Source organism: Cyrtonyx montezumae, unplaced genomic scaffold (assembly GCF_038088225.1).
Source record: "Cyrtonyx montezumae isolate F1298 unplaced genomic scaffold, pur_monq_1.0 scaffold_8, whole genome shotgun sequence".
Classification (NCBI taxonomy): domain Eukaryota; kingdom Metazoa; phylum Chordata; class Aves; order Galliformes; family Odontophoridae; genus Cyrtonyx; species Cyrtonyx montezumae.
In genome coordinates, this window is record NW_027072089.1 from 90,783,615 (window position 1) to 90,810,898 (window position 27,284).

At 38.9% G+C, this 27,284-nt stretch overlaps 2 protein-coding genes across 2 annotated transcripts in view; one reads left to right on the forward strand and one right to left on the reverse strand.

Moving 5' to 3' along the window:
• The window catches only part of IGFBP3 (insulin like growth factor binding protein 3), a 188,599-nt gene that overhangs the window by 75,915 nt on the left and 85,400 nt on the right, over positions 1-27,284 (forward strand). The window lies entirely within an intron of this gene.
• The window catches only part of ADCY1 (adenylate cyclase 1), a 185,625-nt gene that overhangs the window by 3,934 nt on the left and 154,407 nt on the right, over positions 1-27,284 (reverse strand). Inside the window, exons 9-17 of the mRNA XM_065753079.1 lie at positions 26,752-26,946; positions 19,685-19,782; positions 16,797-16,881; positions 14,383-14,472; positions 12,526-12,782; positions 10,819-10,945; positions 6,387-6,503; positions 3,897-4,043; positions 3,412-3,510 (exon numbers count right to left, since the gene is read on the reverse strand). Of these exons, the coding sequence (XP_065609151.1) occupies positions 3,412-3,510; positions 3,897-4,043; positions 6,387-6,503; positions 10,819-10,945; positions 12,526-12,782; positions 14,383-14,472; positions 16,797-16,881; positions 19,685-19,782; positions 26,752-26,946 (1,215 nt within the window). The remainder of the gene's footprint in view (positions 1-3,411; positions 3,511-3,896; positions 4,044-6,386; positions 6,504-10,818; positions 10,946-12,525; positions 12,783-14,382; positions 14,473-16,796; positions 16,882-19,684; positions 19,783-26,751; positions 26,947-27,284) is intronic.

Genomic DNA, 27,284 nt, shown 5'->3' on the forward strand with positions numbered 1-27,284 from the left:
ATACCTGTAGTTCTAGAATCTCTTAAACAGCTCATCATTAGAAAGTGGAAACAGAGATTGCATATTTGTCCTGTAACTCCAATACCTACTGTAGGTGCAGTTAAGATAGATTACCAAAATGAACATTTGACCTGACTTAGTATTGTTGCTCTTCTGTTGTGCTGTTATTTGAATAATAAATATGAATTCTTCAACAGATTTGCAAAAAGGAACTAGGCTAAAGGTAGGATATGGTGAAAGAAATGCAGGGTCAGTGTCTGTCTACCTTCAGTAAGCTGTTGCACAATACAGCTATGGCAGCTGGCATGAGATGAAAGTTCACTGGGTTTTTGACATGTAAATGAGATTTTATGAATTGACTGTGGATGAAGAATCTGTGAAACATTGCTATTTGCCTTTCTTGGGCTCAGTTTGAAAGAGTTTGTTCATATGGCTGAGAAATATTTTACATAACAGAGTAAAATGATTAACAAAAAATGATGAAAGCCAGCCCACAGCAAGTCCCAGATTTGGGGCAGAATGTTTTTCTTTACCTGTTTCTTGCAATGTCAGCTAGCTCTAAACCATTTCCAACCTCACCAAGGCAAAGGAAAAATAGGAATTAAATTTAAAGTTAGAGCTCACGACTACATTTCCAACAGAGGTGAAGAATACTGAATATCTGAAAGAGGAAAAAAGTTCTACAAAAAACTTGTTTTGTATGTTGCCCTGATAATGTAACTGGCAAGAAGGTTACTGAAAAAAATCACACTGATAAATTGAATTTCCTATAAGCACCTGCTAGAGGCAATCTGCAAAAAAAAAACGATCCTCCAAAATATAATACCTAAATATCTGACTTCATCTGTGTGCTGAGCTCTTATTCATGCAAGTATTTCCAGTCAAGAGCATGTTAACTACATCACTGTTTTGTGCTCATGTCCAAATATTAGTACACAAAACTAGAGGCTGTACCAGATTCACTTACAAATTTGGGACACCATTTGTAAGAGGGGAGACAGGGAACTTCTAGGTCCAGAATGGCTTCCAATGAACACAGCTGGCTCTATAGGGTAGACAAAGGATTGTATGGACATCTGGCAGTGATCATATGGACACGGTAAGCTACCCATGATCGTCATACTTGTAATAAATGGCTGCATGCTGAAGATCTAGTAGGAAACTGCCACGAAGATGCAAACAATTTCTGCTCACTTGCATCACACAGGCAGTAAGTATAGACTAGAGAAGAGTGAAAAGCAAACTTACAGTTGAAAATATTGTCTGTGTCCATATAAGATCTTTAGATTTTGGGAAGTCTGAAATGTTAAAAAAAAATCTACTTGTACAGAAAAAATCAAAATTTGCTGCAAGATTTCAGAAAAAGGCAGAGTCCTGTACAAGGCTTTCTGCTGTGATTTGAAATGCATTACTACCATTAGCTAAAAGCAGTAACTTTTGCACTGGACTGACCAGCTGACCCTCCAGTTAGCAACTATAAAGCACAGGAGATAAACATGTTTAGGTTTTGGTACTTACGCTGCCAAAGTTATGCAATAACACACTTGTTTTCAGGATTATAGTTCAAAGAGCATTTATAGTAGAGACACAAATAAACTTTTGCCTGTTTGTCTCAGATCATGCTGAACAAAATCCAAAGGATCAGTTTTCTGCCTGTCCTAGGATGGAGTCAAGCATTTTCAGCATAAACACAACGTTAACAAATACCTTTTTTTTTTTTAATGTCCAGATTTCTACTTCATACTCTAGGTATGATTAAAAAAAAAATAAAATAGCACCCTACCAACCAGAAAGTAAGCTGCTTTTGATATACTCCAGTGTGATTCTAATAGTTGATTTTAATGCACCCATCTCTTTTTTTCATCTCAAAAAAGATGATGGTTCCTAGAACATTCACAGGTCATCTGGCACTTCTTGTTTTTTGCCTCCATTATTTTATTCCAAACCATACGTGTGAGTATGCTCCTACACATATACATGCATGCATCAACAGACTAATGCAAAGTATTTGACATTCTCCTACACATCATCCTTGTCTCCCAAGTGGAGAGATATGGCTTTGATGGATGTACCATCGAAGTTGATAAGGACTTGGCTGCATGGTTGCAGTCAAAGAGTTGTGGGCAATGGCTCAATATTTAAGTGGAAACCTTTGACAAGTGGTATTTTTCAGGGGTCTGCATTGAGACTGCTGTTATTTAGCATCTTTGTAGACAACAGTGGGATTAAATGCAACCTCAAATTTATAGATGAATGGTGTCATTGACACGTCTTGGGATCTTGACAGGCTTGAGAGGTTCAACAAGGCCAAGTGCAACATCCTGCACTTGGGTCAGGGGAATTCTAAACATGAATACAGGTTGGATGATGAATGGATAGAGAACAGCCCTGTGGAGAGGGTCTCTATAAGGCAGTGAAGTGACAAGGGTTTTAAAACTGAAAAAGGGTAGATTTAGGTTAGATGAAAGGAATAAAGTATTCAGGAGGAGAGTAGTGAAGTACTGGAACAGTTTGCCCAGAGAAGCTGTAGATCCTGGAACTATTAAAGGCCAAGTTGGATGAGGTTAAGGTTGAAACGAGATAATCTTTACGGTCCCTTCCAACTCAAGCCATTCTATGATTCAGTAAAGAGGGGTGAGATCTCACAAAAATCTGGAAAGACTGGATGCATGGATTGCTTTCACTTTCCTTTTATTCTCATTGTACAATATAGAATATATTCAGTATTCTGCTCAGGTTATTCTCTGCTTTTTCAGATGCTGCATGCAAATCTAGGAAATACCTGTTCCCAAAGCCAAACACAAGCTTAGATGTACAAACAGTGGGATTACAGAGATAACAGAATAACTGTATCCAGTGCTATTAGTCTGAAATGATTTTGAATTTTTTCATTGCCAAGTAATTAAAGGGATAAAAAAATGGTAGCAGTAGAGACAAAGACATCTGATTTGGAGAGATCAGGGTGACATGTAATGTACAATGTACCAAACACTATGTTCCTGGATGTTCTAGGAGTTCACTCCAAAATTTCAAAATAATGGAGAAAAATAATCACATTTTAACAATCATTCATTAGTTTTACAACTCATTACATTTAGAGTTCTCCCCTCTCTGCTTTCTACAAGGTCATCTATGATTATAAGTTTAAAACACTATCATTCTGATTTGGGAGCTTTTTACACCAACCTGCAGAGAATACAAATCCAAACCTTGTCACATGAGTAACTGCTAGGGTAGCAATGTTTCTCTATAGGCTTTTATATTTCTTTTTTCAGCTTGAATTTCATATTTAAGTAAAGAAGTAAAACAAGTTATCTGTAATCATGTTGAGTTGTTTGTGTTTCTGGTATTAACTTGGAAATTGGAGGAAAACTGCTCCAGCACAATAACTGTCACATAAAATCTTCTTACCTTAGTTCCTGAAGTAGGTACAAGTCCCACAGCTGCCATATATGTACTTCCAATTGTCTTGATTTTTTCTATGTCCTTATAACATTCTTTGTCCATAAGCTTTGTTTAAAACATAAAACTGTTAAATATTACATTGTATTTTAGGCAAGAAACCATAGTTATCAGAAAATATGTGCAAGCCAATTAAACCATACTACGTTTGATAAATTGAGACTTGCTCACTTTGAGGTCATTAAAAAAACTATAACATTGACTTGCATTTTAATAATTTTCCTACATTAGAGGGCTTTGAGGTCAGATTCAGGCACTTAGGAGTACAAATCAGGAGCTTTAGAGGGAAGCCCTGTGTACACACATTATCCAATAAGAAGTTTATAGTACTGTTTTGTTAGTCAGTTCTGTACACTGATTTGTTACAAATAACTTCTGATGACAAAAGTTTGGTAGATCTGATGAGCTTGAAAGACAAAACATTTAAACCTTACCTCATCAAAATCAGCAATAATTTCATTTAACAGGCGTAAACACTCCACTCCCATATTATTGCCATCCAGTTCAATGTAGAAATCATTGAAATTTGGGATGGAAGCAAACATCACTCCTACTTGTGAATATGACTGGTAATAAAGGTCCTGCAGTACAGGATAGATATAATTGTATTTAAGTTGTTTAATCTAAAACAGGCATAGTCATTATTATATGCATGTTACTGCCAAATATCAAAAGCAATTGCCTTGAAAGTACGACAAAAGTTAGCAGTATTTTACTGATTTTATTCAAAACAAAACAGAACAAAACACAACAAAACAAAACAAAGCAAAATTTTTCTCCCCTCAAAAACACAAAGTATAATTTAAATCTGATCAATTAAGCCCATTTAAAATAACTTTGTGCTGTTCTTCTTCCTTTTCTTTTTTTTTTTTTCCTGTTTAAGGAAGAAGTGATATAAGTGATATAAGTAATATAAATATAAGGTCTGAACAGTTTTGGATATTTTTAATCGGAATCATCACTGCATTTTCTTATTGTTTTATAGCTAAAATAGGAGGAGGAACAATTTTACCCTGCATCACTAAACCAGCCTTGATCTTTCACCTTTCTCCCAGAGTTGCAGACACTTGTACTCAGAATTTAAAGTATAATCTTGTTTTGTCTAATACGGCTTCTCCTTAAGAATTCATAGAACTAACAGAAAGCAGAATCACTCTTCTGTAGTTCGAATTAAATTCAAGGGCTGCTCTGAAAGTAATGCCTCCTATTTTATTATGTTGACATATGACATCAGAGGCAGATATTGGTGGTATGGCAGTAGGGGTTGAACTTTCCCACAAATGTTCCACTAAATTTTGTTGCCATGTGATGGATGGCAACAGAGGGAAAGTCTGACAAAATAGCAGCTAACGTGAAAATGCATATGAAGCAAAGATGTGTAAATGAATTCCTCTGTGTGGAAAAAAATTGCACACATTGACAGTCTTAGATGCTTGCTGCATGCTTATGGAAACCAAAAGGTAGTTGTTGGCACAACGAGGAAACTGGTGATATGTTTGAGCAGTGGCAAGAGCAGTGTGAAAGACAAGTCATAGTCTGGATTGCCATGCTCAACTGTCACACCACAAAATGAAGAGCATCTGCATGAACTGGTGGATTAAAACCAGGGAACTCACAGAATCACACAAAATCACAGAACTGTAGAGGTTGGAAGGGACCTCTACTGATCATCTAGTCCAATCGCCCTGCCAAGGCAGGCTCCCTAGACCAGATTGCACAGGTAGGCATCCAGGCAGGTCTTGAATGTCTCTAGAGAAGGAGACTCCACAACCTATCTAGGCAGCCTGTTCCAATGCTTTATTACCTTACTGTGAAGAAGTTCCCACGCACATCTGTGTAGAACTTGAACTTCTAGAGTAAGGCCAGAGAAGAAGACAACCTTCCTTTTGCAACACAGTAATACCAGGCCCCATCCCAGTTTGAAGACCATGGAGCACACTTGCAATCTTGGCTAGATTCTCCTACCACAACTACCATGTAGTCCAGATTTGGTACCTTTTGATTTCCATGTATTCAAGTCAATGAAAGATGGATTGTCTGGGCAACCTTTTCTTAGCAATGATGCTGTTAATAACAGCTGTGAAACAGTGGTTCATTTCCACTGGTGCAAGTTTTTACAAGTGTGGCTTGAAAGCTCTTTTTAATAACTGGCAAAAATGCATAGTTAATGGTGTAACTGTTGAAAAACTGTGTTTTGTAGCTGAGAATTTGCTCTATCAAGTAGTGTTATTGTGTTCTTTGCATCTGCTGTAGTTTCCTTGGAAATAAATAGGAGGCATTACTTTTGAAGTGACCTACATATATCTGTTCAAATTCCAAATTACAAAGACACAGTTTAGAAGAGTGATGTTGTAGCCATTATGGCTAAACTGTTGCTCCAGATATTGCAGCTGCTCAGGAAGAAGGCTGGTGAGATCTTCTTGAATCAGCATACAGACTTTCACTAACACCTTTCACCAGTGTGTAAAATTCTCTGTTTTTACCTTCAAAAGCTGGATTTGTTAATAGCAATATATTTGCAGAATTACAGTGGCTCAGACAGAAGCTTCTAGCAGTTCATACAGTTCAATACTCTGAAACTGAGTTTACAAAATACTGTAATAAACTTGAGTACTCTAACTCAACTGAAAAGAAATTGGTGATTTGCATGCAGGCTCAGCTGCATTGATGTTGAATGATACAAAATACCATTATCCTTCTCTTCATTACAGTTCTTCAGAGAAGGAAGACACTGAAGAGAAAGATACTATTCCAAACAAATTCCCACATGCAAGTATCAAGTAGTTGCAAAGACACTTTTTTTTATTTTGAACAAAATTTTAAAAGTAGAAGCTGTTCTTGAAAATAAACACAATTGAAAGGTGACCCATGCTACAAAGAGCAGCTCATACAACACCTTATATTTAAAGTTTATCTTGGTTTACCATATTCCTTGGATTAGACATAAGAAAATGTTGTGCAACATGTGCTGGCAATAGGTTGAAGAGAATTCTTTTATTATCCAGCTTGACTCTCTCCATATCATCTTTCTCTTCTTCTGCCTGAGAGGACAGATGAAAATAAAAAAAAAATCCAAAATGTAAAAAATGGAAATTAGCTGAAATCATCAAATCCTCTGACATTAAACTGAACAAAATAATACATAAGAAGTTCAGTAGGAACAGGTGCCTCAGGGCCCTTTTACCTTTCAGTCCTTAGTAATTCAAAGTCACTGGGATGATGACTGCTTTCAAGGCTTTATTAATTATTTGTATTGACATCTGACATGGACCTCTGGTCTTGTAAGTGTACACTTGTAAAAAGGTACTAATAAAGGCAGAGAAAAAGGAAGGCAGGCAAGAATGCCAGGATGCCATTGTGGATCAACAAGGAGCTCCTGAACTCAATGAAGCACAAAAAGAAAGTCTATAGGGAGTGGAAGCAGGAACGGGTTACCTGGGAGGACTACAAAGAAACTGTCCGAGCAGCCAGGGATCAGGTTAGGAAAGCTAAAACCCACAAAGAATTAAATCTAGCCAGGGACATAAAGGGGAACAAGAAGAAATTCTACAGGTATATCAGTGATTAATGGAAGGCTGGGGAAGATGTGGGCCCTCTCTGGAAGGAAACTGGAGACCTGCTCACAAGGGATACTAAGAAAGCTGAGTTCTTTGCCTCCATCTTCACTGGTAAGGGCTCTAGCCACCCCACCCAAGCTGCAGAAGGTAAAGACAAGAAGGAGAATCTGCCTGCTGTAAGTGAAGATCAGGTTCAAGACCAACTAAGAAACTGAAGGTGCACAAATCCTGTTGAAGGTTCAACAAGATTCATCCATGGGTTCTGAAGGAACTGGCAGATAAAGTTTCCGAGACACTACCCATCATGTTTGAAAGGTCATGGCAGTCTGGTGAGGCTCCCCCTGACTGGAAAAGGGGAAACATAACCCCCATTTTCAAGAAGGGAAAGAAAGAAGATCCAGGGAACTAAAGGCCAGTCAGTATCACCTCTGTGCCTGGAAAGATAATGGAACAGATCTTTCTGAAGGCCCTACTAAGGCACATAGAAAATAAAGATGAAGTGACTGGTGGTAACAGACATCTTTACCAAGGGCAAGTCATGCCTAACAAACTCTGTGGCCTTTTACGTTACAGTGTCAGGAGATAAAGGAAGAGCAACTGACATCTACCTGGACATGAGCAAAGCATTTGACACTGTCCTGCATGACATCCTGGTTGCTAAATTGGAGAAAAATGGATTTGATGGATGGACTACTCACTGGAAAAGGAACTGACTGGATGGTTGCACTCAGAGAGCTGTGGTCAATGTCCAAGTGGAGCCTGGTGACAAGTGGTGTTTCTCAGGGATCAGTGCTGGGTCTGGTGTTAACATCTTTGTAGGTGACATGGATGGTGGGATTGAGTGCATCTCCAGCAAGTTTGCAGACAACACCAAGTTGAATGCTGCAGCTGACACACTAGAGGGAAGGGATGCCATCCAGAGGGACCTGGACCCAGGACTCAAGAATGTCCGTGCCAGTCTCATGAAGTTCAAGAAGGCCAAGTGCAAGGTCCTGCATCTGGGTTGGGGCAATCTCAAGCACAGACAAAGACTGTGCAGAGAATGGCTTGAGAGCAGCTCTGAGGATTTGAGGGTGTCAGTTGATGAAAGGCACAACAGAAGCTGGCAGTGTAAGCTTGCAGCTCAGAAGGCCAACTGTATCCTGGGCTGCACTACAAGAAGCATGACTGCAGGTTGTGGGAGGTGATTCTGCCCCTCTACTCTGCTCTCAAGAGACCCCATCTGGAGTACTGCATCCAGCTCTGGGGCCCCCGCACAAGGAGGACATTGAGCTGTTGGAATAGGTCCAGAGAAGAGCCACAAATAAGATCAGAGGGGTAGAGCACCTCCCCTAAGATGACAAGCTGAGAGAAATTGGGCTTTTCAGCTTAGAGAAGAGGGAGTTTCGGGGGGAGCTAATGGTGGCCTTCCAGTACCATAAGGAGCCTACAGTAAAGCTGGGGAGGGACTTTTTATGAGGGCTTGTAGTGACAGGGCAAGGGGAAACATTTTTAAACTGAAAGAGAGTATGTTATGAGTAGATATTAGGAAGAAATTCTTTACTGTGGGGGTGGTGAGATACTGGAACAGGTTGCCCAGTGAGATTATGGATGCCCTCCTCCAGAAGCATTCAAGACCAGGTTGGATGGCGCTTTGAGCAACCTGGTCAAAAGGGTGGTATCCCTGTCTATAGCAGTTGTTTCCTTCTCAGTTATTTCCAGTTGTTTCCTTCTCAGAGAATTGAGAGGCAAGTGATGGCTTTTCTTCTCTCACAAATAAAAGAGATTCAAGGAGATATTTGAACAGGCAATGTCTAAGTAGAATGGATAATGCAATCACACAGAGAAAAAGCAGAGCTAGCTCTCCCTGACCGAATCTCAGATCTGGAAGAAGTATGTGAAATTAGTGTAGTGCCCCGAGGAACTACTTAGTCATGTTAAAAAGGAAAGTATATTAGCTTAGCTCACATGCTGTATTAATTCTCCTATATACATATTCTGCTGATACTCATGCTGCAGTCTCTGTATGGACTGCAGTTACACTATATAGACATGTCAAACATATAGTTTGTGCAGATCTTCTAGACTTCTAAGGAACTTTAAAAATATGTGTTATCAATGTGAACTATATTGTATCTTCTTTGCTACTAATGCAAAGAGTTGGGTATCTATATCCTTCTGTTCCTTGCAATCTCTCCTAGTGTTCCTTGAAAACAAAGATAAGGAGTAAAGGTGAGCTTAAAAAAGAGTACTCTAAAAATATTCCATTGCATAGCTCTATAGGGAGGAAAGCAATCCAATAACTAGTATTTTATGGATGTTTCTCTCGTCTTCTAGTTTTCTGCCCTTCAGGTGAAAGAAAATGAAATGAAATGGGAAAATCCTTCTTGTGATTCATAAAGTCCTAGTGTCTACTCTCTACGATGAACGGATGTATAGGCAATACTTGTTCCAAGTCAAAACATACACTGAAAAGGGAGAACAATTGGGACTGCAGAAAAAGGATTAACACAACATGGATCACAGTATTCATTGGCTTTGGGTAGAATGGCTTGAAGACTATACAGAGGAAAAGGACCTGGGGGTGTTGGTTGATGCTTGGCTTAACATGAACCGGCAGTGTGCCCAGGTGGCCAAGAAGGCCAACAGCATCCTGGCCTGTATTAGAAATAGTGTAGCCAGCAGGAGCAGGGAGGTGATCATCCCCCTGTACTCAGCTCTGATACGGCCGCACCTCGAGTACTGTGTTCAGTTTTGGGCCCCTCACTACAAGAAGGACATTGAGGCCCTGGAGCATGTTCAGAGAAGGGCAACAAAACTGGTGAGGGGTCTGGAGCACAAGTCTTATGAGGAGCGGCTGAGGAAGCTGGGATTGTTTAGTCTGGAGAAGAGGAGGCTCAGAGGAGACCTTATTGCACTCTACCACTTCCTGAAGGGGGGTTGTGGTGAGGAGGGAGTGGGCCTCTTCTCCCAGATAACTAATGACAGGACGAGAGGGAATGGCCACAAGTTGCACCAGGGAAGATTTAGATTAGATTTGAGGAAAATTTTTTTCTCTGAAAGAGTGGTCAGGCATTGGAATGGCCTGCCTAGGGAGGTGGTTGAGGCACCATCCCTAGTGCTGTTCAAGAAGTGTTTAGATGAGGTGCTAAGGGATTTGATTTAGTAGCTTAGTGGGTAGGGATGGTGATAGGAGGATGGCTGGACTAGATGATCTTGTAGGTTCTTTCCAACCTAATGCATCTATGAATCTATGAATCTATTACAGGAAATATTATTCAAACAGTAATAAAATCTTCATCTCTTTGCCCCTATTCCTGTTGGCTCATTAAGGAAAGCTGCCAGTGCAATATTTATGCAATGGCTGCTGGCTCGAAAACCAAGAGAAATATATTTTCCAAAACAGTAAATTCTTGTGGTATTCTTTAGAAGCTGGGAAAGAGTTCCACAGTTCCATTCCATGGTGTAAGTACATATCCTTTTATCAGGTTGGTGTTTTTGTGGGGTTTTTTTTCCTTCTTTTCAGTTTACCTGAACACATAATTCTTTTTGCACTGTAATAAGAGACAAAACAAAACAAAAAAACCCAGACATTTCTTTATCTCAAGCTTACAGAGGTAACGGTCAACTACCCACATTTGAAATTCTCTCTATTCATAAAGTATCTAACATATAAACACATTACTTCATCAATGATGTACTGTTAATTTTGAGAGTATAGTAGTCCCACTAGTTTGTTCTGAAATTATTTGTAAGCAGTTTCATAAAGTCAGATATACACTTTCTGTGTACATAAGTACTAGAAAGTCCTATGACTTACCTGCACAGCCCAGAGGTAGTCCAGACGAAGCTTCAAGTCCACCTGTCTGGAATGCAGTGCCAATGCACAAGAAAATAGCAAAATAGCTAGTGTTGGTTCATAGCCTCGCATATAAAAGGATCCACCCCTTAAAAATAAAGTAAAAGTAAAAAGGTTATTCCAGCTTCTCTAAACACTGGATAATTTTAATATAAAATTGTTAATTTGGAATCTGTGGGTGTCCCCTAATCACTACTGGCAGGAAGGTAGACAACAGTACTATGACTGCATCACATTTACATTCAAGCTCTTGAGGATTTTATAATTATATACTTTATTGTAACGTGTTGTAGTGGAATTGCCAGGACAAAGTCTGAACCAGTAGGTGAGCACCTGAGCAACCCGAGCAAGGGAGCCCAGATTCACCCTTCCCCTCTCTCCCTCTTTGTGGTGCACACTGGCACTCACAGTTTGCCCCCCTCCTTTTTCAGCACTCCAGAGATCAAACTGAAGAAGGCTGCATTCCTGAGCTCATCCTTTTTTCCAGACTGTTGCTGGAAGGGGTGAGTTAATTCCTCTTCCTTTCATATCTTGTTCTATAATGCCTGTCTCTCAAATAAAGCTTCTTTCATTGCCTTTGTTTGCTTTACATGTGTGAATACTTTTATTGAGAAAATATAAAACTCAAAAATTCAAAAGTTTAAGTGAAATTAGAATTGGTTGAGGGCTGCTAAAATAAGGAAGTGAAGACTTTTAAGAATTTTTTAATATATTTTATATTATAATTAGACTACAGTATGATCAGATGAAGTATATTAGCATGAAACTTCAGAGTAATGGGACAATTTCCAAATGCTGATTCACTACTGATCAATATTATTAGATTTAACAATATTTCTCACATTCTGCAAAGGATTCAACCTTCAACAACACTGAATGCTAGAGGACAGTTACATAATGAGGTTCAACAAGGGCAAGTGTAGAGCCCACACCTGGGGAGGAATAACGACATTCATCAGTACAAGACTGGGGCTGACCTGCTGGAAAAGAATTCTGCAGAGAACCTAGGTGTCCTGGTGGGCAACAGGTTGCCCATGAACCAGCAGTGTCCCCTTGTGATCAAAAGGTACATTAAAATGAACATAAGGGGTGGTTACCCTTCCCCTCTACTCAACCCTGGTGGGGCCACATCTTGAATACTGTGTCTAGTCCTGGACTCCTCAGTTCAAGAAAGACAGGGAACTACTAGAGTGAGTCCACTGGAAGCCTAATAAGATAGTTAGGGGCCTGGAGCATCTCCTTTATAAGGAAAGGCTGAGAGACCTGGGACTTACTAATGTGGAGAAGACTGAGGGGGGGAAACTTATCTTCATTTATAAAAACCTAAAGGAAGGGTGTCAAGGGGAGGGGGCCAGGCTCTTTACCATTGTGCCCAGTGACAGGACAAGGGGCAATGGGCACAAACTGGAATGCACAAAATTCCATCTAAGCATAAAGAAAAATTTATTTGCATTGGGAGCAGCAGAATGCTGGAACTAGTTGTCCAGAGAAGCTGTGCTTCTCCAGAGATACTCAAAACTTGCTTGGGAATCTGCTTTAGCAGACAAGTTGGACTAGATGATCTACAGAGGACTTTTTCAACCTCTATGCAGCGATTCACAGGTGAATAGTAAATGCAATGACCATCTGTAAAGAAACACCATTGCTTTGACTTTGCAAGACACCTACCCCACTGCTTTTCTGTAACCACTGAGTTCCAGAATAACTATGTACAAAATAGTAACAAAAAGCAGCAGAATAATTTTGGGCAAGGAAGATACACGTAGAAAAATTGCCAAAGTAAGTGTCCCCACTACACAGGAAAGGAAAGCATAGTGGGCTGTATCACATGGAAGTTCATTCATTGTTTTATTTGTTCCACCAGGAGAAATGATAACTATTGAACTGCTGGAGTTGGTATTCCAAACCCAAGGCATGCAGCCAACCTAGAAAAGACAGGAGAGGGGAAAAGAGAAAAAAGTTAAACGTGAAATAAACAGAAATATAGCTGTCGAGGGGGTTGACTCTATTTAAGCAGTTTCAGTGCTCAAAATCAAGTTATTTTCAACCCAAAGTAAATGTGAATAACTTACTATCTTCAGATGACATTTTAAATTGTTATTTCGGTGAGAAAAGTTCTTGTATATAGCCCAGAAATAAATGTGCTTGCTTTATAGACTATGTAAGCTGTATTGACTCCAATTAAACAAATATAAAATAAAAAGGTATTTTAATTTTTGTTTGAAAGGTAGGTATGGATAACACTTTTTCTGCCTCAGAGATCATTCAGCTATCACATATGATTCAAATACCATATCTTGTCTTTAATTGTCCATTCTACTTGTTATCTTTGATCATTTTCTTCTCTGGAATGGGATACTAAAAAAAAATCTCTTGGTAAATCTTTTTCATGTGGGAAATACGATGATTTTTAATTGGATTCTTCCAAAGGCAATGTTATATATAGATCTTAGATCTGTTGGACAAGGAAAGGAAGAATCAGTGGCAAACAGCTGCAGTGCAGTTTTAACTGCACTCCAACCTTCACGTTTTACTAAGGGAGAGGATTAGAGATGATTAGAGATGAAACCAAATACAATGAGCAAGAGAGCGTGTCCGATAAACCGAAGGCCTTACGCTAACGCTGAAGGCGGATGGCAGCAACAAACACCCACTGCTGAGCTCCATCCCGAAGGGAAGAGAGACGGTCCCGTGACCGCAGACAGTTTTTATCTTTCCCTCTGGGCGGAAATATGTAAAAATGCAAAGCATCTCAAAGTCCTCTGGGGAATGTAGTTCTTCTTCTCTTCTGAGACAGGTACACCCAGAACTATCAACGACCCACAGAACTGGAGCATTAACTCTTTAACTCCCAATACACCACATGATGTTATGATGTGGAATATCAATAATACAACAGAAATCATAAAACCATAACAACTAGCTGTTAAAGAAATTCAATTTTTCAGAAGTACTGAGCAAGCACTTCACATCATACAAGAAAAGCTTCTCAGACGATAGGTGTGAGTGGACAGCATAACCAGTACAGTGTAAAAACCTATCTTTACTCTATACTGTTCAGATTTTTAAGATTTCGTTTTCTGATCTGTCTAGACATAAAATCTCTCTTACTATGCAGAAAATTTTCTATTAGCTGTCACACAGAAATAATCTTGTGACAATAAATGTATTAATATATCTTTCACACTATATTAGCCATTAAACTATTAATCAAGTTGAACATTTAAAAATGGTTGTCTTATAAAGAACGTGGCAACTGCAAACTGTGATACTAACTGTAGATATAAAAATTTCTATAGGTTTTTGCTACTTATTATCTATATTATAAGCTAGTAACCTTACCATTCCTAACTCAACAGTGATTCAAGACTGTGAAAGTTCAAACAATAACAAAGGTCTTTAGAAGAAATTTGCTCTGCAAAAAAAATAAAATTAAAAGAGTAGAAATTCATCATCGCACATGCTCAATGGTATCTGTAGCAGACTGCTCTGGAACATAAAGCTAAATTTGATTTAAATACTTACCACACATCCTTGTGCCACAGAGTATATTAAGATCACAATAAAAATACACAAAATGGTACGAATTTGTATTGTCAGGCACCCTGGAAAACACTAAGGAAAAGAAAAAAATATTATAGAAATATTTTTAAAAGTGGAGTAGGTTTTTTATAGCAAAGAAAGTGATAAAGGATTATTTTTTCCTGCATTGTAAATTAAGAAACAAGAATGCATTTATAATTACATACATATGTTGCAGCAATTATTAATATATGTTTTATAAAAATATGTTTTAATGGCAATTGGAGGTAATACACTTGAAATTATTATTTCTATGCATTATTTCTCACTATAATTAGAATTATTTGGAGGATTAGTAGGATGCCCATTTGTAAAGCAAAGTAGAATGGGATTTGACATTTTTCCTCTGAGGAAAAACATCTTTTGCCTTGCAAATTATCAACTACAAATGGTGAACCAAGAGAACATACTGTGATAGCATGGAACTTTGGAATGTTACTTGTATCTTTGGCTATAATAATCACATTAAATATCAGTGTAGTTTTAATAATCAGAATCCATTAATAATGTTGAATTTGGATGTGTTAATTACACCATAAATGCAGATGTCACCTATAAACTCAACATAAGTGTATTCTGTGTCCTCCACACGTGTCTTTGACAAACATGATAAAGAGGACAAGAAGCTGGATAGATCCCTATGGCACTCGCTGCCTTCCAAGTAGAGTACAACCTTATATCTCTATGTTCAGAGCCTGGCCATCCAGACTGGTTTTTATTTAATCATCAAGATGTCTACTCATTTAGACCAAAATCTATCTATATGTGAAGCAGATTTTTATCTGTATATATACATAACATGTCTTTATAATGGTTTTGTACAAGGAAATAGATATATTCAACTAATTCAGTTTGCAATGAAATTGCTTGCAGAAGTTAAAACACTAATAAAAAAATGCTGAGAATACCAACAGCTTGAAGATAATGCTGCACAGTAAATAATGGCAATGCAAAATGCAGATTCAAATCATTGGGTTCCAACATATTACACAGATATTTTTCTTGGTGTGTGTTGCATATATAAGTGTTAACACACTAGACCGTGGGTTAAAAAGAAAAATAAATTTTTTTAAATGTAAGGTATAAGACATATCTGACTGAATGCTCTGATTAAAGCATAAAATGTTTATATTTCTGATTTTTTTCTGGTCATTCTAAGATTGTATCTGCTCTTTCATGAGAATACTGCATTTTAGGTTTCATTTTCTTTGTTTTATTTATGGGATTTTTATTAACTAAAGATGTAGTGCCAGATACCCTAAATGCTAGGTAACCAATAATATTCAAAATTATTTTAGTGATTTTATGACTGAAATGATAAAGCCTGAAATTTAATTACTTGTCTAATGTAAAATAATGCTAGAAAAGTGACAGAAGAACACGAGTCCCCAGTTCACAATTCCACATTCATTACACATTATCTTTTAGTCAATATAAAGACAAAATTTGTCCACAATATTTCAATCTGCTATATTCCTAATTTTAAATTTGTTTTTCTAATGCTGGATTTAATCCAATAAAATATTGAATCTCCAGAGAAACCTGAATCAGTTACAAATCCTGTTGACCTGGAACAAACTTTAAGTTTGGACTAGCCCCAGGAAAATGACAAAGAGCGACTTCCTACAAACTTCATCTGTATCTGAAGTTCATGCACAGAGCAGCACTTAATAAACTACTGTTCCTTTATGAAACAAAAGAGATAATTACAATGACTCCCACAGAATTGTCTAAGTTTATAAAGATCTGCTATATGCCACATACTCTGCAAAGACATTATTTATGTTTCCATGAAAACAATTACTCAGGCCATATTTTTCTAACTAAAAATTAGTGTGTTCTAATCTACAGAGCAGACTAACTGTGCAGGTGTTTCTTCTGATTATTTTCTGGGAAAAAAAAAAACTTGGTTTAAGTCACCACAGATTCTATTTTTCCATCAGAAAAAATGTCTATAGATGCTTTATTCTGATTTAGTAGAACTTGTTTTCTCCTACAACAACTAGATATTCTTCTGTATTATTACTGTTGTGAAAATGTAATGGAGAGAGAATTATTTATTTCAAAACAAAACAAAAACAAAAGAAAACCCACAAGCAAACAAACAAGCAAAAAAAAACCCATAGCATTAGTAGCACTAAAGGTTACAGTGCTGGAAAAAAAAAGTCATGTATGAGATCTACCTTCAAGTGAATCGACTTTGTTTTTTGAGTGTCTACTGTGTTACTCAGAAATGAGTTTGAAAAGCAGACAGATTTCAGACTCTCGCTATGAAACACATGATGATGACTGTAGTTCATGACACAAACAAAGCATAGCCACTAAAAGAAAGAATAAAAAATTCTTAAATCACTTACTTGTACTCTTGTGACATGTAGATACATAATACAAGCCACTAGGAAGCATATGCAGAACACCAGGAGCACAAGAACTATGGTACTCCTAGAATCAAAATATAATAGCAGTAAGTCAGCTTAATATCAGACATGAGAAGAAACAGCACAAATGATTTTCTGAAATGGTGATGGATAAGTGCTGGAGGATCTCTGCCTGTGCCTTTATTGTAAAACTAACCATTTCAGGGGAAAAAAAATCGCAATTAAGAATGAGAAATCAGTAAACGCTCTTGTCCATGGTGCTCACTCTGACTTCAGCAAGGAGAGCAAAGAAACTCAAAAATTCACCTATACAGGGTGTCAGGAAAGATGCTTTCTAATTTTGGACTAATGCAGAATATTCAGCATGATGACCAGTATAAATGGAGAGTGCAACCCAGTTACTTGACTTTGGCAGCTGTGTATCAGTTACCATCTGCTTTTCCCTTCTAACCACTCCTCAAAGATTCAGAAATCAGATCCCAGTCAACTCAGTTATTTATCAAGTCAACAAAATCAGACCAGAATGCACTCCCTTCCACCAACAGGGTAGCTCGTTTCTTTTGAGTCTTCCTCAAACAGTAAGAAAAATCATATCTTTCTCAAAAATACTGTAGTAATTCTTACAATTCTTAATCTTCCCTTTGCTGCTCTTTCAAAATAGGTTATTTTTTGATTGGGAGTACAATACAAGTACTTCCCTTGTTCAACAACCTTATGTTATTGGAGCAGTACTTTATAGATGTGGCAAAAAATTAATCCACTACTACTGGTGCTTTGATTTATTTTCAAGGTCAGCCTGGTCCCTTGTCAGCTATAGAACCAAGGATATATGACAACGTAAGATTATCTTCACACTTTTCCTAGTCTTGTGAAAACAACACGTATCTTTGCTGTCAATTTAGAAGTTACTTATATAGAGTTTCTAACAGTAGAAGAAAACAAGCAGAAGTCTTCTGCTGTGTCTCAGTAATTGCTTTTGATTTGAAGTTCATACAAGAAGTCATCAATACACAAAATGGGAGAATGCTGTGGTGTAGCATGCGTATCTAGAACCAAGAAGTGACTCTAGATGTTATAATGTAGATTCTGAATAGAAGTATTAATAGATAGCAGGCTCCTCTATTTTTTTTTTAGAGAACTGGAGTATATTTAGCATGGTAGTTTAGCAAGAAAGCAACGCAAAGGACATGACTGCAAGTGTCCTTCAATGCCAACCACTCGCACAAGTGGGACCATGAAAGACATTGGGCTGTTGCCAGTAAAACAGTTTTCTGAATACAAATCCAGTGAGACACCAGAAAGATTCATCATCAAGGTTTTTAGTGGCTATGTTGTATGTTTGCCTTCATAATTGGAGAGCTTAAGTTGTCAGGAACATAGCCTTTATTCCATCAGACCCATCTGAGGGTTTAAATATGTATATATAGCTGTGAAGCTCTTGTGCTGAGACGTGATCACAGGAATTGTGAAAATGTCAAGTCCATTGCATTTTGTGCTTTTATGCAGCTAATGTCTTTCACATATCAATTTCTTGTCCCTAGATTTTTTTTACCTTCCTCCTTGGAAAACTGTGATCTATATCAAAGACCATTATTATCAACTTTCACATTATAGCAACAATTTACACTTTTTGTCTTGGCTTTTGCATTTGCTTGGCAATCTAAATAGCAACTTAAAGGTCCAAGTTTAGTGGAGAACGACAACTTCCCGGCATTCTCAAAGTTTTAGTCTAGCTCATGGTTTCATCTGTGTCAGAGCAAACAAAGAGTCATAGTTTGATAGCCTAAAATTAAGACCAACAAATACACTGGAACATGTTACCATTCAGTATGTGTCTTTTCTAACTGGCTCAATGATGAACCAGTCAATTTTCATGTCTCCAGCATTCTGCTGGAGCTTCTATTATCTGTCACATCAGAGCTTAAACTGAAAAGTTGTCCAGCTGTTTTCTGGAGCAATACTATTTTTTGGAAAGGTTACCAATTATCATGGCATATAATTCTTGCAAATTGATTCTAGTTTCAATGACACTAATGCTCTTTATATCTCCTTAAATTCTATGGAATTCAAATTCTTCCACATACTGTAGGATGTGCAGAAGTACATGAAATAGCTCTCATCTATGCTCCAGTTAGTCAAAAGAAGTAATTCATCTAGAAATTAGATGATATTTTTCAGGTGACTTTCAATTTTTCAGATGTCAGGTATTACATAAAAAAAATACACTGGTGACTATTATTAAAATTAAAAATGTGAATCTCAAACTTTCAATTAGAAATAGAACCATGTAAGAATATTATTCTAACAGAGATCTATTAATAGAAAAGCTTTGAATTAAAATAACATTTCTGAAAGTGTTATCCTATGGCCCATTTTATCTCCACTGAAATCACAATAATTTGTAACTGTGAATGAAGTTTACTTTTGATATTCTGAAAAAATGTAATTACTTCTAATAATTTTAATGACTTGATGACATCTACCTATAACTCAAAGATTTTTGAAGTCTGATTTTTCTTTAGTAAGCATTTCACACAGCATTGACAAAACCTGAATTAATCTATTAATCACTATAGCATTCAATAACAAGCAAACATTCTCAAAAAACATTATGAATATTTGGTTACGTCTGCTTTAATGCAGCCAAGCTCTAACTGCAATTCGCTTAAGAATGATCTAACAAAATTTGTGGTATATTTGGATAAAAAGAAGAGACAAGTCTGAGGATATACCATTAGAGACTCTTACTTGAGAAGCTACCAATTTGGTTGCTAACTGCCTTTCCAGAGATGCTAGCATTTCAATTCTTTTCAGGATGCTTGAAGATGTTCTATTTTGGATTATAATGGCAAAAGACAAAAACTTACTGTGGTATTATTAGAAGGTAGACAAGGCCAAATAAGGCAGCTAGAATTAGTGAGAGAACTACAGCACTGGTGAAGTATTCATCCTGAAGCTGGTGGTACTGTTAAAGAAAGGAGGAAATGAAGACAGTGTGAGTATTTACCCAACCAGCCACTCACACTCGTCCACTCTTAGCAAGAAAGAACTACAACCTAAAAGGCACTTTATAAACATAGAAATTATCATTGCTTAATTCACAAAACAAATGGATGAGACAAGTCTACAAAAGACTTTGCTTGACAGGCTTATTTCAGCTGTTCCTGTCGGCCTAGCTGTTTAGCTTCCACCCTGAAATTAGTCAAATCCAGGCCAGATGCAGGAACAAAATGATTCCGACATTTTTAAGCTGAAGGACAAGGTGCTCTTTTCCTTCACCATTCATTCATTATCCCCAAAAAGCCAAAGAACACTTGGTGCAGCTTTTAAGGAGCACTGTCATCTGAAATGCTCAGGACAGGGCAATAAATGTGCTACTGGGAGACTAAGGTTCACTTTTGAACAATTACTGTCCATGATACCAATGAAGCACAGTCCCAACAACAGAACAAGTTGTTTTCCCAGAAAGCTCTAAATTTCAATCTTCTCTTACCACCTAAAGATAGAATTTGCTTTTGTCAGAGTAATTCTAGATTTACACACAAATATTCATAACTGGGATGTGGTAATAACCTCAGAATGCAAATATCTCAGTAGAGATCCAGACATCGAGTTAAGAATCAATGGAAACTGAGGCTAAAAATTCACATATACTAACAGTGCAACACAAAGATAAGAGACAACATACTATGTCTTGAAAGATGTAGGATTTTCTCAGGGAATGAAGTTAACAGTAAATACTTCATAACATATATATACTGTTCAACTGGCTACCGTCAACAAGTACAAGTGTGAAATACGAAGTAATCCAGAAAAGCACATTAACAAAAAAGAAAGGCAACTGTACAGTAAGAAATGAAATGAATAATAAATAGAATGAATAAATCAGTCAAGATAGAAGATGTTATTTGAAAAGATTATCAAGATGGCAAAGAGGCAATCAATAATAAGAGAAATGCTCGCCCATCTCCAAAGATCAAAACACACAGTGGGAAAGTCCACAAACGAGGGCTCTCCAACAAGAGATCCTTCCCCAGTGGTGGTCAGCCCTTAAATGGATTCAGACTCCATTCCTTCCAGTCACACAGGTGAATTGTCTTCGCCTGTGTTCTCCTCAGGTGATCAATCAGTGGTTCAGGCCATGATTCAATGATTCCTGTACACTCCACACCTTCACAGCATAAACCAACGATCAAGTTGACTAGGGGGTTAGTCTTCTTCAATACAGAGATCCAACACATCGCAACACTCACACAATGTGATCAATTTCCAATGTGATTGTAAATCACTCATGATGGATGTAATCTAGGATTGGCATATGGCTCATGCTCTTTCTTGGCCCAGTGCTCTGTGTTGCTTACTGGAAGCATGCAGTCATGTGGTGTAGGTCCATCCTATGCTCTATCAGTCCCAGGTAGATGATCACTGGGTGTCACACATGATCTCACAGCAACACTGGAACACTTCAGTAACATCTTGTTCCTTCCGGTGATCCTCAAGACTCAAAGACTCATGGGGAGTAATATAGGTGTTTCAAGGGTACCAAGAGGGGAATGTTCGCCCTCCAGGGCAAGATACAGGCCATATTCCTATCTTGGGTCAACACTTTGGCTTACACTGGAGCATATCCTGGCCACCTGTACCAAACCTTTTGGCCAGATGTTTGTGGCTGTACAACTATATCAGGCACCAAAGGGGATGTCCTGATCTGCCATAGGGACATAATAGGGGTCCCTCTACCAGTAAAGACTGGAGTGTGTACCACAATATCAGTAGGCCATGTACCAGTTACCAGAGGGACGACCGAACCTCCCACCTCCAATAATCTCCCCCAAGGTGCAAGTAGGCCACACCACCATTGTCCTACCTGCACCTTCCAAGGACATTTTATTCTATTGACACCTGGTTTCAGGTTCTCAGGGTCAGGGAGTAGATTATGTTCACTGCCAATTTGAGGTCTTACACAATTATCAGTGCCTGTAATTTGGATCCTAAGCAGGGAGGCCCAAGTCATTGGTAACATTTTCAAGGCACTTGGTCTGCCATCTCTAGGTCTTCCATTCAGGTTGCCCAGAGTTTCATGGAGTCTCTTCATACACCCCTGCAGAGACTGAGAATCTTTCTTCAGACGCAGGTTAGGCATATCTCACCCCCTCAGATCGAGGGAGGGGCTCAATGTAATCAACCTGCCATCTCTGTAGAGGACTGTGTCCTCTAGGAAGATGGGCTGTTGTTTCAGACAATGACCTCAGTCTCATCCTGGAGCAAGCATCACAGTCCCAGCATGCCTGGGTAATGTCAGATTGATGTATTGGCAGCCCTCATGCTTTAGCAGCTGCCCACATTGTCTTTTGTCCAGCATGCTCCAGCTTGATGTAACAAGCAGGTAATGCTCTCAGATGGTGAATTCTCAATCCAAAGAACTCAGGCCAGCATGTCAGCTTCATTTCCTAGTAACTGTAGGGGATAATGATCAGAAACATGGTAGACACGTACAGTCCTGCGTTTAACTGTATTCCATATGTCTATCCACATAATCTTTACCCCAGATTGGTTGGGTGGGGAAAGTCCAGTCCTGGGTAGCCCACTGTGCAATCCAAAAAGTAAGCACCAGCACACAGCCCAACTACCTGTGCAGATACTCAGGACACTATCACCAGGTTCCTTGGTTATAACCATCCACACAGTTTGTAGTTCTGCCCACTGGCTACTCAGACCATCCCCTCTTCAAAACAGATTGTGTTACTGTAAGGATGGTATGCTACTGCTCTCCACTTGCTCGGGTTGCCCTTGCTGGACCAATCCATGTACCAGGCACCTTCAGGAATGGGATATTTTCCTTCCTGAATGGGACTCTTCTGTGATGGAGTGACCAAGGTTTCTTTTGGTGCATCACTCTGATATGTCACTGGGTCTAGGATCTTTTGAAGCTCTTCTTTCAGTGGTGATGAAGACAGACTACTCCTCTGACTTGAGATAGGCAACTCATCATGCCACTGTGTGTGCCTGGGACACCCCTGTCTTAGGAAGGTGGGTTAGATCCCCAATCCACCCCTGAACTGGCAGGTTGGTCTTAACTATGACTTCAGCTGTTTGGCTTATTGGCTCTACTTCCTGTAATGTGGAATAAGCAGCCAACAACTGTTTTTCAATCGTTCTCTCTTCTGCTCCATGCCAGACCTGAAACCAGAAACCAATGGGGGTCCAAACTGAACTCTGATATTGCCACAGGCCCCAGCCAAAGTCATCCTGAGTAACAAGAGCATCCAATTTGGCTGGGAGGGTAGGATCAAATACACTCAATGCCTGGGCTTGTTTAGCCGCCTGTTCTGCCTGTTGGAAAGCATCGTGTTCCGTTCTCCCCCAGTCCCACAGTGGCTACCTTTTCGTGAGTCTATATAAAGCTCTCAGCAGCTGCACTAGATGAGGTATAAAGGAATGCCAATATCTCAATATAAGTAAAAATTCTTGCAGATGCTTTAGCATTGTAGGAACTGGGAACACCTGAAAATTATCTACAATAGCACTGGGTAGTACTCTGGTCTTTCCTGACAAGACTACCTCCAAAAATTTCACAGACAGGCCTGGACCTTGCAACTTTTGAGGATTTATAGCTCATACTCTTTCTTGTAGGTAGGCGGTTAATGAACCTGCTGCCTGTTCTACCGCCTCCAGTGAGTCAGAGGTTAAGAGGAGATCATCAATATAAGGTGTAAGTTAACATCAGTAGACTTTCCTCAATTAGCTAGGTCACGTGCCACCAAGTTATGACAATACGTTGGCAAATGCATGTACCCCTGTTGCAGGACCTGAAAGGTCCACTGCCTGCCTCCCCACGTAAATGCAAACTGGTCTTACGATTCTTCAGCAATCAGAATACTGAAGAAGGCATTTGCCAAACCTAGGACACAATGGTAGGTTTTGATTTCCTGATTCAGTGGGTCTATTATGGAGGCAATATTGGGTAATGCCACATGAATGGGCAGCATGACCTTATTTAACTCTCTATAATCCACCATCATTCTCCACATTCCATCCGACTTTCACACTGGCCATATGGGGGAATTATATCGGCTGTGTGCAGGACTTATAATTAATACCCACTTCCTGAATTCCTGCACCATCCTTGATATTTCAACCTTTCCCCCCAGGATTCTATACTGTCTCACATTAGTATTCCAGCACAGTTTTGGCAAGCAAATAGGCTCGTGTTTCACATGGCCTCTCAATATTGTCTGTACCACCCAGACACTAATGTACCTCTGTCAAAGTCTGAACTATCCCACAGTTGTCTGGAGAGCCAGACCCCATACAACGTCTATGCCCAAAATGTATGGTGGGATTGGGGCAATAGATATTTTATACACATGGGGTGGGAGATGCCCAACCCCCAATTTTAACCATGGGTGAGTAACTGGAATTGACTAGTGGTTTTGGAGGACAATCATCACTCTATCACCATTAAATCTATACAGATCCTCATAAATTACCAACATCTCTGCACCCATGTCAACCAAAGCCATGACTTTGCACATTTATTTGCATCCAGAATATTGTCAAGTCCACATAAGGCCTCTGATCCTATCTGTAGGCCTTAAGGGAATCAATGTCCCTTGTCACTCCATGAATTTTTCCAGATCCAGGTCTTTTATCTAAGGTGGCTCAGGTGTTGTAGCCTGAGACACCTGTAGAGGCTTTTTCCTTCCATTCATTACTATGAAGTCTTCTAAATTCCAGGTTTTAGTAGGTGTCTGTTGTATTAACCATACTCCCAATTTACTGGGAGTACTTTGAAATTTTTGATCATTTCTTAACTGCTTCCATAATTAAAGAAGAATATGATTGGGCTTCCCATCAATCTTGGCAAAGGTGACTCCAGCCCATATCAGACCACAAAACGTTGTTTTTCAGAATACCCATATGGGGCCCAGCAGGGGGTCTGTGGGGCAGCCTTCTTAGTTCTAATTGGAAGGACCTCAGCTTCCACTACCATTTGTACATTACGCCTTGATTGTAGACGCCGTTTCTACTAAGTCTGCTACTAACTCGGCCACTTGCTGGACTCTGAAGCCACTAAAGGTTTCAGTATTGAGACCAAGGTTCCATAAAGATGAGAAGGAGCCTGTTGTAAAATTAGGTCTCTCGTTCCCACTGTAAACTTTTCCATAACTGGGTTTTCAAACATTTCTGAATACATTGCTCCTCTCGTGTCCAATTCATGAATATAAGTTTGAAGGTTCTCCATACAAGACCATAAACCTGTATGCAGAGGTAAATCAGTTTTATTCAGGCAAGTTAAGCAGCATGCTGCCATCAACCAATCTATTATGGAATGGCTTTTATTAGTATACCGAATAGCAGCGTATAATTTCCGCCTAATGGCAGGGTGTGTAGTGACAGATGCCAATTTGGACACTTCTGTCCCAATAACCAGAACACTTCTCACTCCTGCAGAATGTCTGTCTGATTTAATGCCATTAAGAGAGGCCAAGCCACAGTAGAAGCAGCTAGCTGGCACTCCTTTGGAATTAGCGTATTCTTGCTTAAACCTTGACATTAATCTGCTAAGCAGGATGGAGAAGTATTTCCCATGACCAGCAAGTAACCCCATTTTTCAGTGATAGTCACTAATCCATAATACGACAATCCCAGAAGTCCTGGGATCTGTCCTGGACTAGTTTGGTCTAGGGGGTAACATTCTCCCTCCCTGCCTTATTTAAATATATTCAAGAAGAAGGACATTTTAGTGTTTAAGCCTGCCTGGCTCACCAATTTTACAGTAAGAAACAAAATGGCACTGTCAGTCAAGATAGAAGACATTATCAAGATGACACAGAGATAATCAATAATACGAGAAATGCACACCCATCTCTGAAGATCAAGACTAACGGGAAAATTCCACAAAAGAGGGATCTCCAACAAGAGATCCTTACCCAGTAGTGGTCAGCCCTTAAATGGAGTCTAGGAGAGGTGGAGTCAGACTCCACCCCTTCCAGTCACACAGGTGAATTGTCTTCACCTGTGCTCCTGCAGCTGATTCAGTGCTTGCTTCAGGTGATCAATCAGTGGTTCAACAGTTCCCATACACCATTTCAAGGAAATTTTGAATTACTTAAATCTCATGTTGTGAGATTAGAAGAAGAAAAAAAAGAGGAAAAAAAGATATGCAAGATTTGAAAGTTCTAAATATTCCCCAAACACAATATTGTTGAATTGAAATATCTATTCGTTTTTTCAACTTTGCCTGCCACAGGTGGAAAAAAAAAATCAAGACTGGATACAAGGAAAAAGGTTTTTTTTAATACAGGTGGTGAGGCACTGAAATAGTTTGTCCAGTAATGCAGTGGACTCTCCATCCCTGAGTAACCTCATCTAGCTGTAGATGTTCCTGTTCATTGCAGTGGAATTAGACTAGATGATCTTTAAGTGTCCCTTTTCAACTCACACAATTCTGTGAATCTATGAAGATTCTATGATTTTGTAACTCTTCCTATATATATATTTATGTACTTAAGTCTGGAGTAAGTCCACAGCTTTCAGCACAGCATGTAGTGTGCCAAGAGAATTAAATGTTTCTTTATATTTTATAGGATTGATTGGATCAATCCTTATCAGACAACATATGCAGACAGAAGTGTCCTCCTATCATTAAACCTTTTCCAGAGCCAATGAATCAGCAGGCAGCCACATCATCATGAGAAAGTATGAGGAGCTTGAATTGTAGAAAGATCCTAATCTTTCATTTTCCTCTTCCAAGTGCTTCTATATAATGTAGAGATAATTTTTTCCCATTGGCAAAAAGACAGTCCTTCATATTATTTAAAGGTAGTAAGTAGAATTTAAATACTGTCTACAACAACAACAAAACAGAACAACACAATGCTCATTGCCTCATGGTCAGTGAAATCAGTAAAAAACATTTAAAGCTTCTTACTTTCTTTTCACGCTCAATTTGTTTATACTTCAGGGTAAAGAAGTCCAGGTCAGCCATCTCAGACTCAGTTTGACGGGCCTCTATCAAACGACTGATGTATCTGTTCACTCGAGTTCCCGGAGTGTTGTATATGACACTTGTAGAAAAAGAGGAACGATTCCTGAGCTTTTCAGAGGCTGTCCTTAATGCTCTCCTCTGTAGCACAGATAGAAGCAGAGGCTTTTATTAGCACTGAAATTTAACATAATATCTCAAGTTCATGGACAGTATGAGGAATTCATTAAGCAGTGTTGTGGCTTTGTGGTTTTGAAGAGGGCCCCTCACCTGGATCTTCCTCTTCTTTCTCTGGTTCTTCTTCTTTCAGTTCTAGGTGCAAGGACAACCATTTTCATTTCTGGCCTTCCACAGGGGCAACCAACATTGATGCTGGTGCTTCCTGTGATTGGTCAGGTCTGACTTCAAGGTTTCCATTTTTGCTTTGTACACCATTTCTCTCCAGAATTGTTTGGAACCATTGTTTGGAAACCATTTCT